Source organism: Anoplophora glabripennis, unplaced genomic scaffold, assembly GCF_000390285.2.
Source record: "Anoplophora glabripennis isolate ALB-LARVAE unplaced genomic scaffold, Agla_2.0 scaffold555, whole genome shotgun sequence".
Taxonomy (NCBI): Eukaryota; Metazoa; Arthropoda; class Insecta; order Coleoptera; family Cerambycidae; genus Anoplophora; species Anoplophora glabripennis.
In genome coordinates, this window is record NW_019416692.1 from 153003 (window position 1) to 167735 (window position 14733).

The 14733-nt window shown below is 33.8% G+C and overlaps 1 protein-coding gene across 1 annotated transcript in view; it reads left to right on the forward strand.

Annotated features, from left to right (window-relative positions):
• Positions 1-870: 870 nt before the first annotated feature.
• The window catches only part of LOC108912086 (transmembrane and TPR repeat-containing protein CG4341-like), a 129113-nt gene continuing 115250 nt past the window's right edge, over positions 871-14733 (forward strand). Inside the window, exon 1 of the mRNA XM_023455244.1 lies at positions 871-892. Within this exon, the coding sequence (XP_023311012.1) occupies positions 884-892 (9 nt within the window). The 5' untranslated portion in view covers positions 871-883. The remainder of the gene's footprint in view (positions 893-14733) is intronic.

Below are 14733 nucleotides of genomic sequence, written 5' to 3' on the forward strand. Positions count from 1 at the left end.
ATGCCTAGACTTGGAATGATTAAAAGCAAATATACTTTGAAGATCAGGTCTCTTATATAGAAAATGTGTGTATTGTGTTAATCTTTAGAATACATACTAACGAAAAATATATACAAAGTTATAACTACCATGCATTTGATTTGCACTGGTTGCTAAATCGACAAAAATGATTCTTTTGTTTGTTTGTTCTTTATTACAGAAAAAGTGTTGCGAAAAATTTATTTTGAAAGGTCCTTAAATAACTGATTTCCTAACAGACGGATGTCCGATATAAAATTTATATACATCACATTAAATTATTATATACACATACATTTTACCTGTTAGGGTTTCGATGGTTAATTTTTAATTAAATGCAAATAAAGGGTGCCTTCCTAAAGTTGTTTGCTTTAGGACTTGCTATTATTATTAGGCGGATTTTGATGGGTAAAATGTTAAATAAATGCTCAAACTGAAAACATGGAAATTACCTTATCTACGCCAACAGTACCAGATATTTTAAACAACTCTTCCAACTATTTACCGAGAAGGAAGTATTCATTGTGTTTGCCGATTATCTGCGAGCTCGGATATCGTAGGCATGATCTGGAATAAGTTACTTACTGAATAAGTCGCTGACTGTTTATTATCGCCCTTCTCTGAATAATGAAACCTTGGCCTTCAAATGAGGAATTACTTGATAAGAAAATATTTACGTAGTGGAGTCACGGTATGAAAATCATGAGATCAGACTTCATAACTTCGCTATTTGCATTTACTTCTGTCTCCTTCTTTGAAAGTTCCGTGCCTGGCTTTCTGAAAATTATAGTTTCTGATATGTTTTAAAGTAAGATAGGAAATTTGTTGGTCGAGGTGACAGCAAAGAAACTTGAGAAATCTGTACATGAACCAAGTGAGTACTTGCACCTGTTTTATAGAAAATTTAGAACTACTGGGGGTTACATTGAATCTATTTTTTTTTATATAATAGATTTTATTCACATTAATAATATTTCAGGGCCATTTATCTGCTTATAGAATTCTTCGTTAAAACATATACTAGCCCGAAAATACAGGGTGGCCAAATGAAAACGAAACAGAGCCATTTTCAGGAACTGCGTCAAGATTGTAGAAAAACGCTCAGTTGCCGTCGATTTTAGATTAAAGGGGAGCATTATTTGCTGGTATTTTTGACTCCGCTACTTTCACCCCCAAGCAACGGTACCTAAGCATCAGCTCAAAATATTTAAATGGCATTGGGGGTTGAGTAATATTTCTTTTGAAAGCTCTTACAATTCTCTTTACAACAGACTTTAAATTTTATAATTCCGCCTAATACTTTGAAAAAAAAAATATATTTTAAAATTTAAATTATGTTTAGTTGCTTACTTACTACTTACTTGATTAAATGTTCAAACTGATGACCGCCCGCTTCCATACAAGAATAAAGATTTTGTTCGAAACGTTCGCGCACATTCCGAAGCATTTCCGGAGTGATTCGACGGAATTCGTTGACGTTTCTTTGACGCAAATCTTTCAGCGACGCTGGCTGTGTTTTATAGATTTTACTTTTTAGGTATCCCCACAAAAAGAAATCAAGGGGCGATAAATCCGGTGATCGTGGAGGCCACTCAATGCTGCCTCATCTCCTAATCCAATTCCGTAGAAAACGTTGGTCCAAATACTGACGGACAATTAACGCATAATGCGAAGGAGCACCGTCCTGTTGAAAAATCAAATGATCTTCATCATATTCTGGAATATTTTCAATAATATCAATCAAGGCAGGGTCAATACCGTCTTCCAGTAATTGCAAATACATTTGGCCAGTCAAATTCCCAGGTAGAAAAAAAGGACCCACCAGCCGGTCACCGAAAATTCTATCTCATGCATTTAATTTTTCCGGTTGCTGTGTATTCACCTCGTAAAAAACTCTTGGGTTTGAATCGGATCAATAGCGGCAATTGTGACGATTTACCGTTTCGTTCAATAGAAAACTGCATTCATCAGAAAAACAGATGCTAAAAAGGAACTTGTGGATCGTTTCCTGCTCGCTCACTCATTATTTCGCAAAATTGCAAATGGCGGTCATAATCATCCTCATGAAGTTCCTGGACTAAATGTATTTTGTACGGATGGAATTTATTCTTCTTCAAAATGGTTTCTATTCTAGTTCGATTGTTATTAGACACAGATGGCAGTTGCCTCGTACTTATTGTAGGATCACGATGAACTTATCCCAAAACTGCAACTTCACTAGCTTCATTAATTATAGGTTTTTCAAATTCTCGTTTTTTATTGGCTACGTTCCCTGTCTCTTGAAATTTTTTTACTAACTCTAGAACATATTTCTTCCTGACATGTCGATCTTCATGTTCATTAAATAGCTGAGCTGTTCTATTCGCGCATTTATTGTTCATAAAGTAAAGCGAAATGATATCTACCCTTTCCTCAATGGAATAAACCATAGTGTTTAATTTTCAAAAACACAATTAAATAAACTACCAACCAACGCTTCCAAATAATACTAGAAAATAATTTGGAATCCACTAATTTTACGTTCATATGTGTGTATTCATTTCTGTTTTTTACAATTTTTTTTTTTTTACGAAAGTGATAACAAATCGCCAAAAACCAATGTAACGCACGAAATACTAAATTTATACCATTGGCGTACTTAACTGGACTGACTGACATTTTTACCGTTACTAATTGTTTGTACATAAGTTTCAACTTTAAAATCAAAATTCTTAATAGTATTTGGCGGAATTATAAAATTTAAAGTCTGTTGTAAAGAGAATTGTAAGAGCTTTCAAAAGAAATATTACTCAACTCCCAATGCCATTTAAATATTTTGGGGTGATGCTTACCCTTGCTTGGGGGTGAAAGTGGCGGAGTAAAAAATACCAGCAAAGAATGTTCCCCTTTAATCTAAAATCGACGGGTCTGAACGTTTTTCTACAATCTTGACGCAGTTCCTGAAAATGGCTCTGTTTCGTTTTCATTTGGCCACCCTGTATAATAAAATAATGAAAATATAAAGAGTGACAATTACAAAAGTATTACGTGACAGTTTATTATATTAAAGATAGGTTATGTTAGATTGGGCTAGGTTAGGTTAAGTTAGGTTAGGATAGGATAAGTTAGGGAGAAGAGAATTGACATTTGCAACTATTTATACTTTTGGTCATAACTTTAGTTGAAATGTTGCTCTGGTTTTTGTTTAATCAGAACAACGAGAAACACAAATAATGAAGAGTCCGGCGTAGTAATAACAAACACACAAGATCTGTGCAAAAGTTGTATTTAGGTTTGGTAAATATAATTATTTAATAATGATTTTATATTATATATTTAAATATTTGATCAACCGCCATTGCGCATCTGAAATTCAATATATATCAAGACCAAAATAATTTAGACAAGTCGTTTTTTTCGATTTGGCCATTTTATTAAATAGCTGGATTTAAGTTTAGGCAATAACAAATACATTACTATGCACACCAAATTTCAAATGTATAAAAAAAGAAAAAAAGAAAACGACATTTGAGAAAGTAACATCAAATAGTAAATATTTCTTTAAAATAATACTAATAGTTTTTACCTAATGACATTGCGGAAAGTAACTATTTTGCGGACTGAAATCCTGTCCTGTATTGAATTACACCAGCAAATATACAAGACATTTAAGATTATTTGTCTGTAAAATCAGTGGATGTAGATAGGTTTCGAACTTATTAGTTCTTATCGGCATACTATCGGTGAAACGACCGAAGAATGACTTAGCTATTAGTCTAGGAGCCAGATAGGGTTACGTGGTCAATCAGAGTGCTACGGCTGCAAACAACTTATTCTTACCTATTTTGACCTCCCGAATCCAAAAAACTTTGCAAAACCTGAAAGTAGTCAGTTTAATTGTTATTAACAAATTAAATGGCTGTAAAAAGTTCATTATTATAGCTACTACATTTTTTTATGATTTTTTGAAAATTAAAAAAGATTAACTTTAACCAAAGTTATTGCAAATATCTTACATTTTCCGTCTCCGCGCGCACAAATTTTACCATATCTCTGGTTCCATTGGATGGATTGAGACGCACGACATCCCATTTTAAAGGTTGAACCTTATTTTACAAGATAGGTAAGTTCCATTTATTACTTTATTTATTTAACAATTAATGGCAGCTTAGAAAGTTGTGATATTTCAAGGAAAATGCTGGTGCGCTTGGGTAAATGCATGTTCTTCTTGTACGGTCACTAAGAACTGTCACTAGTGTCAAATAGGGTGTTCAGTAGATTTTCGGAATAGTTTGGAATTTATCCACCTAATTATAAATATTGGCCTCTTCTATGCAATAAATAAAGACCATAAAGGATTTTAAGTAAAATTATAGGCCTGAAGACACGTTATAGTCTTTAAGGGAAATGGCTTATTATTTTGTTTCCTGCATTTAGTCACCCAATGTCACTTAGCTGTCAACCGGAAATTGAAAAAGTAAAAAGTAAACTTCAAGATGTTTCTAACCATCTGGCAATTATCTTTTCGTGACACTTATTGTCATAGTAAAATTGATACTTGCTTATCATAGGTTCTTTAGGTATATAACCGCGAAAGTAGTACGGAAAGGCGATAGGTATTCGAAAATTGGCCAATATTTTGTTATAATGATTTGAGATACAGACTGCTCTAGAGTCAATCGTAGATAGAGGTTGTATTGGAAAGGTTCTTTCCTCTATAAAGCCCAATTTGAAAATATAAGACCGCTGAAACCTCTGCGGCTCTTCAGAACTCTACAGAGAAAAAAGATATTCACAAGTTTAAGGTTATACGCATGTAAATTCATTTTTGTGTATTGATTAATATTAAATTTTATAACCATTTTAGAGCTTTCCTTAAAATCAAGAAGGGCGTCAAATCGATAAGATAGCAAATAGAAATTAATAGCAACTTATGGCTTTGTCCATAAGGACCAGAATTAGATAATGGTATGAAATTTATTTTACATTTATCCTGAAATGTTCATCAGAAGTTTATTTTATGATTTTATCATTGAATTTGCATTTTCTGTGTGCATGCTATCAGCAGAATGGGATTCGAGTTTTTCCTATGTTGAGTTAATTTTGTGTTATCGAATTATTCACCAAAAATGTGTAGTAGAAGAACTTATTAAATAAAATTTCAGACTAACAATAGATAGTTTAGATTTTTAGATTTAGTTAAACAAAAAATAAATATAGAAAAAATATCAGTTGCTGTGCTTATTTGTCCTATTAGTTTATTATATTTGTTTTGAAACTTTGTTACCAGTGAAAACAAAAATTAATGAAAAAGGTCTAGTTCAAAATTATCAATTTCTAATTTGATTATATCTCAAATTTACAGCTAGTTGAGCATAGGTGAAAACGATGTTACAAAGACAATATTTGATTGAATGTTTCAGTTCATGAGTTTATCCGTATCCATTAAACGTAATTGTGATCTCACAATTTCCATTACAGAGCAGCAGTGATGATATGTAATTCCACATATCTCAACCGCTTTAGCTACCAACACATTCCAGATTTGCCTACAATATTATAAATTAAAGTTAGGGCAATATTCTACAATTCTGTTTCACTCTTGTACACCCTTATTATTGTGCTCGTTACGAACGAACCAGGATGCCATTACCGATCCTATAATAGAAATGATTATTTGCAATTTCGATGCAGAAGTCGTAAGGCGAATTTTGTATTTTCCCGTTCATTACATTTGGAGAGACATTTTTACTTTTGTAGCCGCTTAATGCTTTATCGTGGAAAATAAGTAAAAGGCTATTAAGAATTTAATTCAAACTGTTCAAATTCTGTACACCTCATTCTCTTGATCAAGGAAAAATCTACATATACAATTTTGTTGGTATAAAAACCAAATAACCTGAGTACTGTTTTGACTGCTACTTTCATTCTACTAAATCAATTCCTTTTGTTTTTTAAAATTAAAAAAATGCTCTCATCTGTCAATGTTATTGTTTTCATCACCAGATATTGTAAAATATTTTTAACCAATGTTTTTATTATTAATAATTTTAAATTTATGCAGTAACTTACCTGTTTATACTCATGTTCGACTGTACTCTTTGATTATACAGGGTAGCCCATCGAAAACGGACCGCAAGGCATTACAGGGTAGTAAAGAATTTTTCGGCAAAATCCAAAAACAGGTCAAATTTGTTTCTGAGGGGGACAACTTTTGGCTCAAAAAGCATACCAAAATCTTCAACCCCCTAAGTGGGGGTGCTATCCCCTAAATTTTTTCAAATGGGAATGGGGGTCAAGTGGGGGGTCATTAGAAAGGGCTTTTAATTCTCTATACATCGATTCTTACTTTTTGAAAATCGATTCATTATTTTAGAAAATATGCAGCTTTGAAAATACGAACAATATTTTTGACGAGAAATGCGAAAATCGATTTAATTTTACTTCAAAACTTACGGTATTAGTCAAGTAAATGCTGAAAATGTTGTCCGCCAACTTGCATACAATGATACAGGTTGTCTTCAAACCGTTGTCGAACATTCTGGAGCACTTGCGGTGTTACTTCGCGACATACATTAATGATTCGTCCTCGCAGATCTTCCAAGGTATCAGGTGGAGTGCTGTAAACTTTGCTTTTAATGTGCCCCCAGAGAAAGAAATCTAAAGGATTTAAGTCGGGTGACCGAGGGGGCCACTCAATTGCACCTCTTCGTCCTATCCAGCGTCCTGGAAACGTCTCATTTAGGTAATTGCGCACATTGAGCGAGTAATGTGGAGGAGCTCCGTCTTGCTGGAAAATCAGTTCGTGTTCATTGTAAGCAGGGTCGTCCTCTATGATATTTGTTAGAGCTGGGTCGATGACATTTTGTAGTAAATCCAAGTACATATCGCCTGTCAAATTTCCAGGAAGGAAAAAAGGACCTACAATGGAATTTCCAAAAATACCTGCCCATACATTCAACTTCTGGGGGTGTTGGGAGTGTGTCTCATGGAAAATCCTTGGATTGGTATCAGCCCAGTAACGACAATTATGGCGATTCACTAAACCATTCAAGAAGAACGTACACTCGTCCGAAAAACACACATTAAAGAGGAAATTATCGTTTATCGCTCGTTCAGTCATTATTTCGCAAAATTGCAAACGACGATCAAAATCGTCTTCATTTAGCTCTTGCACTAGCCGAATCTTATAAGGATGGAATTTGTATTTTTTTAATATTCGTTGGACACTTGTACGACTCACTCCTGTCGCAGTAGCCAATTGCATTGTACTCAGCGTACTATCCATTGCCACTTGCCCCAATACCGCTATTTCCGTAGGTTCATTTAGTACCGGATTTTCAACCTGCCTCTTTTTGTTATGAACGGAGCCAGTTTCGCGAAATTTGGCCACCAATTCGCGAACAATTTTTCCAGACGCATGTTTCTCAGGATGCCGTTGGTTGAACAGTTCGGCGACCCGATTTCCGCATTCATTGTTTTTGAAAAAAAGCTCAATAATTTCTACTCTTTCTGGAATTGAGTACACCATAATTAATCAATTTAAAAGACTCGGCAGTATTGGTACTCTTCAACTACAAGTCACAAGACAGTTATCTAGCAACTTCTTGTGGCCTATCTAAATACGAAACAAAAAGCGGACAATTTTTTGCTCACCAAAATCAGGCTAAAGAATTCGCAAATCAGAAAAAAAAAACAGCGAATTCTTTTGAAGGAATTTACCAAGCTAATACCGTAAGTTTTGAAGTAAAATTAAATCGATTTTCGCATTTCTCGTCAAAAATATTGTTCGTATTTTCAAAGCTGCATATTTTCTAAAATAATGGATCGATTTTCAAAAAGTAAGAATCGATGTATAGAGAATTAAAAGCCCTTTCTAATGACCCCCCACTTGACCCCCATTCCCATTTAAAAAAATTTGGGGGATGGCACCCCCACTTAGGGGGTTGAAGATTTTGCTATGCTTTTTGCGCCAAAAGTTGTCCCCCTCAGAAGCAAACTTTACCTGTTTTTGGATTTTGCCGAAAAGTTCATTACTACCCTGTAATGCCTTGCGGTACGTTTTCGATGGGCTACCCTGTATATTATTATTACCATACACTTTTTATTTTTCAAATTACAATAACTGTTTGTATCCTTATGGCGTGTACTTAGTAATGCAGCTAATGGAATTTACATTAAGTACATCATTATAAATTAAGACTTATTTCCTTTTTAAATTAGTCGAAATAAGCCAATAAAATTTTTTTTAGTTAAGAAATATAAGCAGTTTAGGTCGAAAACCGTTTATTGTTCATAAACTGTGCTACTCAATAGGGATTACTAATTAATTATCATTTTGAGATTTATTCGCCTCCTATAAAGTTTTAAGTTACTTATTAGATAAAAACTTAAACTTTATATTTCTCTCTTATTTCTCCTTTTAAACTTCACATAATTGCTTTTTAAATTGGTTCAAGCTTCTCATAGCTTCAGATTGTCTTGTTTTTATATGTACTTATTTGTACTTGTATTTTATGACCGAACGATTAAATACATAGTTATTATTATGGTGACAAAAATACTAGGAGCTACAATTAATTAAATTTACTTATATGTATAATATTGAGTAAATAATTGTTTCATATTTATTTACAGAGGGCACAATCGAAAGATATCGATTGTTCTCAATATACCATCGATATAATTCGAGAATGTCATCGGTAATTTTCGAAACTCCTATGAACAAATTTTCAAGCATTTCCCACTTTTCTTATAAATTTCATATTTTTCTATAAATAATTAGGATTCCGCTCTAGTATTTTGGTTTTTGTAAATGCGGAATGACGTATTTCTTTCTATAAAATTAAATTTGTTTTGCTGATAACAGATTTTAATAAGTGGGTATATAATTTCTAAATATGAATTCAATAAGTTTCCACAGTGCGGCATATTCCAATAATTCTTTTTCACTATTTGGTTTTATTGAACGTTCTTTTATTCATGTTAGTTAAAATATGATGTCAGTTTTAATTAAAAAAATGGACGGGTTTCTCCACCAAGGCCTTCAATTTTTATGACTTTAAAATCTGTTACTGTTGTTGATAGTACTTGATTCATCCGTTCAAGGACGTTACATATTTCAATAAATTAAACTATGTTGGTATTATACATGAGCTATTGAAATGTCTGATTTTGGAAGAACCTCGTCTATTTAATATACCATCAGAAACATTGTACCTATAAATTGGTTCCCGCCTCTGGTTAATCAAAAATAAGTTTATAAAAAAACCTCCTTGACTTTTTGACACAAGGAGTTAATTATCGAAAATGTATTAAATATTTTTTTAAATTAAATTTATTTCTTTTTTATTGCACCAAAATACCCGGTTAAATATAAAACTACCACAAACAAGCAATTGCAAACAACACAAATAATGTTACAGTGCTCACTTGACCCTATTCACGAGCATCTCATTTAAAATTGTGTGTAGTGTGCTTTGTGCCTCTCAAAAAGTTCCGGGCACACCTCTGTAACGCTGCGGCCTCATTTATATCATTTGTCCGCAACTTTCCAGCTACAGTATCTGTACGCCGATGGCGGAATTGTGTAGCACGACTCGCTATCCCTTCGGCGTTCCCAAACTTTGCTAATTAGTTCTCGGAGGACTCGCCGTCATCACGCCGACAAGCTCCGAGCTAACAATGTCCCTTTATTTTATGTAAACTACATAATTATGGTGATAATTAATATACAGGGCGTCCGGCGCTTAACTCCCCCATTATTAATTATTAAAGCCGGTTGATTAAACTGGGAATTAGGGACGCGGAGGTGGGGTCTGAGGTTTACTTTGTGTGGAGTTTTTCCGGCTGGAATATCATATATTAGTGTCACATTCCGGGGACTTGTTGGAAGTTTCGCGGAAAATTAAATATTAATTTGCATGTACAGGCGGTGTGTTGGCCTTCTGCCTGGACGAGTTTGGGGAAATTAGGGGGGCACATGCCCGAAGTTTAGCTAAACGAAGTAGCGTATTGTGCGGGCAAACAACCCAAAAAAATTTTGCATAACAATTATTAATTGTTAGAACGTTGTTATAGGTACCTATGGAAGTTTGTAGTATTTTAGAGTTTGAAAATTATATTTAAAAAACAATTGCAAGTAAAAGTTAACTGCTAAAATTTATTTAAAACAAATTTTTGACAATAATATTTATTTAGAGTGAACTATTGTGAAAGTAATTTTTCGGAAAATTACTCTAGGATCTTTTTAATAAAAAATTTGGTTTAAACTTTCCTATTTTTATCACTTTACTCATTCAACACTCATTACTTGACACTCATCAGTGAACACTTGTCACTCAACACTCATTTCCATTCACTTTATATCTTGTTTCTGTTTTATAAACAAAACAGGAGGCGTTGGAAGATGCTTTTTACTTTTTACTAACACCGATTATTTTAGTAAAATAATATACCCAACCTAATTCAGAAGTTACACATTGTTGTGAAATAACAAAACAAACTTTATTTTTTTCTGATTGTGCCAGTAAGTGCACAGTTCTCGATTATTTTCAATTTTTGAGCAATTTTTTAATCTAAAACAGAAAATTAATAAACCTAAAACTATATGAAAGAATGATCTGCTTTATAGATCAATAAAATTGATACTAAGGCATTAAATGATAGTGATTGAGGTTACCTGGAACTGAATCATGAAGTAGGTACATTTAAAATGCCACTGTTTACCTATATAAGTTGTCTGGAAACTAGAAACTCTAATGGATCATGTAATACTTTTTTGAAAATTCAGTATTAACCCAGTTAATTTTTTAAGATAGTGCCTACATTGCCTCAACTTTTTTTCAGCTAAGCCTTTTTTTTAATTTCGGACCCTTACCTATCATTAGTAATAAGCAACATCTGTTATAAAAAAATCGTTAAAATTCTAAATTATACAGGGTGTTAGTAAATAAGTGCGACAAATTTCAGGGGGTGATTCTACATGAGAAAATAATGCCAGGTTGCTTATAAACGTATGTCCGCAAATGATTCGTTTTCCGAGATATGGAGTGTCAAAGTTTTTCTTAAAAACTGACGATTTAATTTATTGTTCTGAAACCGGTCGATATGTGCAAATGAAATTTGGTGGGTTTTAAGAGGTAGTTATTGCGTATTTTTTGACATGCAATTAGGAATTTTATGTTCATCATTGGCGCGCGTACGGGTAATAATCTCAATTTTTTTTTAAGAAAAAAATGGTATGCCACTGAAATATTACAAATTAAAAATCATTTTTGAATTCCTCGTTCAATTTGTGACAAAAAATCTCACTTGCCTTTTCTTCGTATGGGCCGCCGTTTTGATGCAAAAAAATAAAACATCTTAACGCGTATTTTTATTTCTTTAATACATTATCAAGAACTATCTAATACAATAACATTAAACCAGATTAATAACAGATAATAACACTAATAAAATTTTGAAAAGGCACAAAGCTACAACAAATGTTCAAAATGACCTCCCTCAGACGTGACACAAGATTCAACTCTTCGCCTCATTGATTGTCGTATTCGCACAAATATTCCTGGTATATTTCTTATTGTCTCACAGCCGACTATAATTCGATTCCTCAGGTCATCAACATTATCAACGGGAGTGGAATAAACTAATGACCTAAGAAAACCCCAAATGCAAAAATCAAGAGGATTTAAATCCGGCGATCGAGCAGACCAATGTTCCGTACCTTCCCTACCCATCCAACGATTTGGATATACTGTGTCTAAGTGATTACGTATATTAATGCTAAAATGGGCTGGTGTACCATCATGTAAAGACCATAGGTGTTATCTCAGCTGTAGAGGAATTTCTTGAAGACGAACAGGTAACTCTTCCTGTAGGAAATTAAGATAGGATTCGCCTGTTAGTCGTTGTGGGAGGAAATATGGACCGATTAAATGATCATCAATTACCCCAAGCCATACATTTACGGAAAACTGATGCTGAAAATGAGCTTCAAAGATTCCATGGGGGTTTTCCTCAGCCCATAAGTGATTGTTACGGAAATTTCGTATACACTGTCGTCCAAAAGTAGCCTCGTCAGTAAACAAAACGGCATTACACACAGTATTTAAAAAATTAGGAATTTGAGCGAGTTGATTATTAATCCATTGGCAAAAAAATAGGCGCGGAAAAAAGTCTCTAGGTAGTAGAGCTTGCACACGTTCAATATGAAATGGATACAATTGCTGTTCTTTAAGAATTTTAAATACAGTGAAGTTGCTTACATTCAATATGTTAGCAATTTTTCGAGTACTTGTTTCAGGTGACTTCGCAATTAACTCGAGAACTGCTTCTTCTAGTTGCACAGTTCGTACTTCTCGAGGGAGCCCACAATCAACCGTTTGTTTCTTAAATGAACCATTTTCGCGCAAACGTTGATGAAGACGAGCAAATATTGTGTGATGAGGTACCCTAGTCCTGGATACAACTCAATATACAATCGTCGAGCTAGCCGACCATTTCCATTACTTCGACCATAAACAAAATGCATGTCTGACAATTCCACATTTGTAAAATTTTCCATTCTTTTCGATAAAAGAAAAATTAATTACTTATTAACACTAATGTTATAGCAAACTAAAAGCTTAATAAATTAATAATGACGAAACGCTAATTTGACATCTCTTAAAAACAGACAAATGTATTTAACAGACAAATGTTGACAGTAGCCTACTAGGTAATGTATTAAAGAAATAAAAATTACGCGTTAAGATGTTTTATTTTTTTGCACCAATACGGCGGCAGAGCAATAAATTAAATCGTCAGTTTTTAAGAAAAACTTTGACACCCCGTATCTCGGAAAACGAATTATTTGCGGACATACGTTTATAAGTAAACTGCCATTATTTTCTCATGTAGAATCACCCCCTGAAATTTGTCGCACTTATTTACTAACACCCTGTATAATACTTCTACAAAATATAAAGGCATATCTGAAAAATATAGTTAATTAGCGCTACAAAAAAGTGGGCTGTGCTGTGGATTACTCCACTGTATCCCACAGTATTTTGCTTCGTTGAATTCAAAACTAAGGTTAAAATCCCTGAAATCAGTTCATGTTTTGATCCTAACATCGAAACATTTCTGTAGAAAACGGTTTTCGAGAATTTAAACCGACTTGATTAGTCAGTGATTTCGTTTTCCTTTTTATTATTCTATGTTGACCTATTTCTGATACTATGGCCAAAAACCACCGACGCGACACCAACCAACTTGAAAATTTTGATGAACCCCTACTTTGTCGTAGATTACGAATCTTTTACTTGCTTAGACAAGGAACCAACGGTTTTGCGTCCTTTCCGAGGGATGATGGTATGTCTTTCTATATAAACCTAACCTAAACTTGCATAATTTCTGTGAATACACTGACATACAAGCCTCTAGAAGGTGGAGAAGCATCGCTCGCAAACCTTCCCTGGATGATCACCCATCCAAGTCTAACTACAGTCAGCGTTGTTTGACTTTTCATATCAATGTCATGCATGCCAAGTCGTTAGGTCGCCTTGGTCAATGATTGTAAAAACATTTGAATTCATAATCTCATTACATCATAACTCTATGACCCTATAGCATATCCTCGCAACCCCATAACTTGTTATTGGAACGATTTTGATCACTGATTATGCAATCAAGGAAATACTATTTTGTTTTTCAATGTAGATACAAAGAGAAGAAGCTCCTAGTCGTAACAAAAATCTGTATGCCCCAGATCATGAGTCTACAGGAGTTTCCATGCCCTTGGTTAAGGAATTATGAAGTGATAGCAGTAGCGCATACTCAATTTCTTAAAGTTTCTTGGTTATTGGGTTATGGGTCTGAGAAGTCTGATAACTCTCAGTTAGGGTCCCATGGTTCTCTCGCACATGCCGGTTTATGGGGTTATAAATCTACAGGGTTCATGAGCTCAAATGTTTTCCAATCTCTGACTACTCCAGTCAGTTTGAAAACCGCTTTCCAGACTAGTTTCTTGTAGGGTCTAAACAATAACTGATTCGGAAATTCTGACTTTAGATTACAATTTAGTAGTTTTTTTTATTTTGTAACCTCTGATTGTAAAATTCGCAAAGTTAAAATAAATAGAATTTTCTCAAAAAGTTTCAGATCCGTGGCGTATTTTTCTTAGCTTGATCTACCCATCATGGTATTAAATATAAGGCGCTTACACTGCGGTTACTCTGTAATAGTGAGTGAAAACTTTAATCTTATATAGATTAGAAACATCTCCGTTGTTGTTTCAAAAGAATTTATCAACATAGATAAAATTGGCTGAAAATGTTTCATAGTCTGCTTTCTTTTCTCGCCTCAACTAATGTTATTTGGCTCTATAAAACGAAATTATGAAACGAAAAAGAGACTACTCCAACGAAATAAAAGCTTTGGTGGTACACGAAAGGTAGAGAGCAGTAGAGACAGCAGACATTGTAAAAAGTCATAACACACAAGAGAGCATCCACAAATGAAATGTGCTTTTTGCTTCAGTCGAGCTTAAAATATATTTTTTGCGCCTGTCATTCCATACATCACATTATTCACATTAAAGTAAAACCGTCTAAAAGGTTACAGTCTAGTGTTGTGGAATTTTGCAATTATGCAGTTTTCCCTGAAAAGAAATTATTCTAAAACCAAAATTAGAGTTTTAATATCATATACAACATAATGATATGGCTCTACTGTTCTCAAAACTATAGGGCAGAT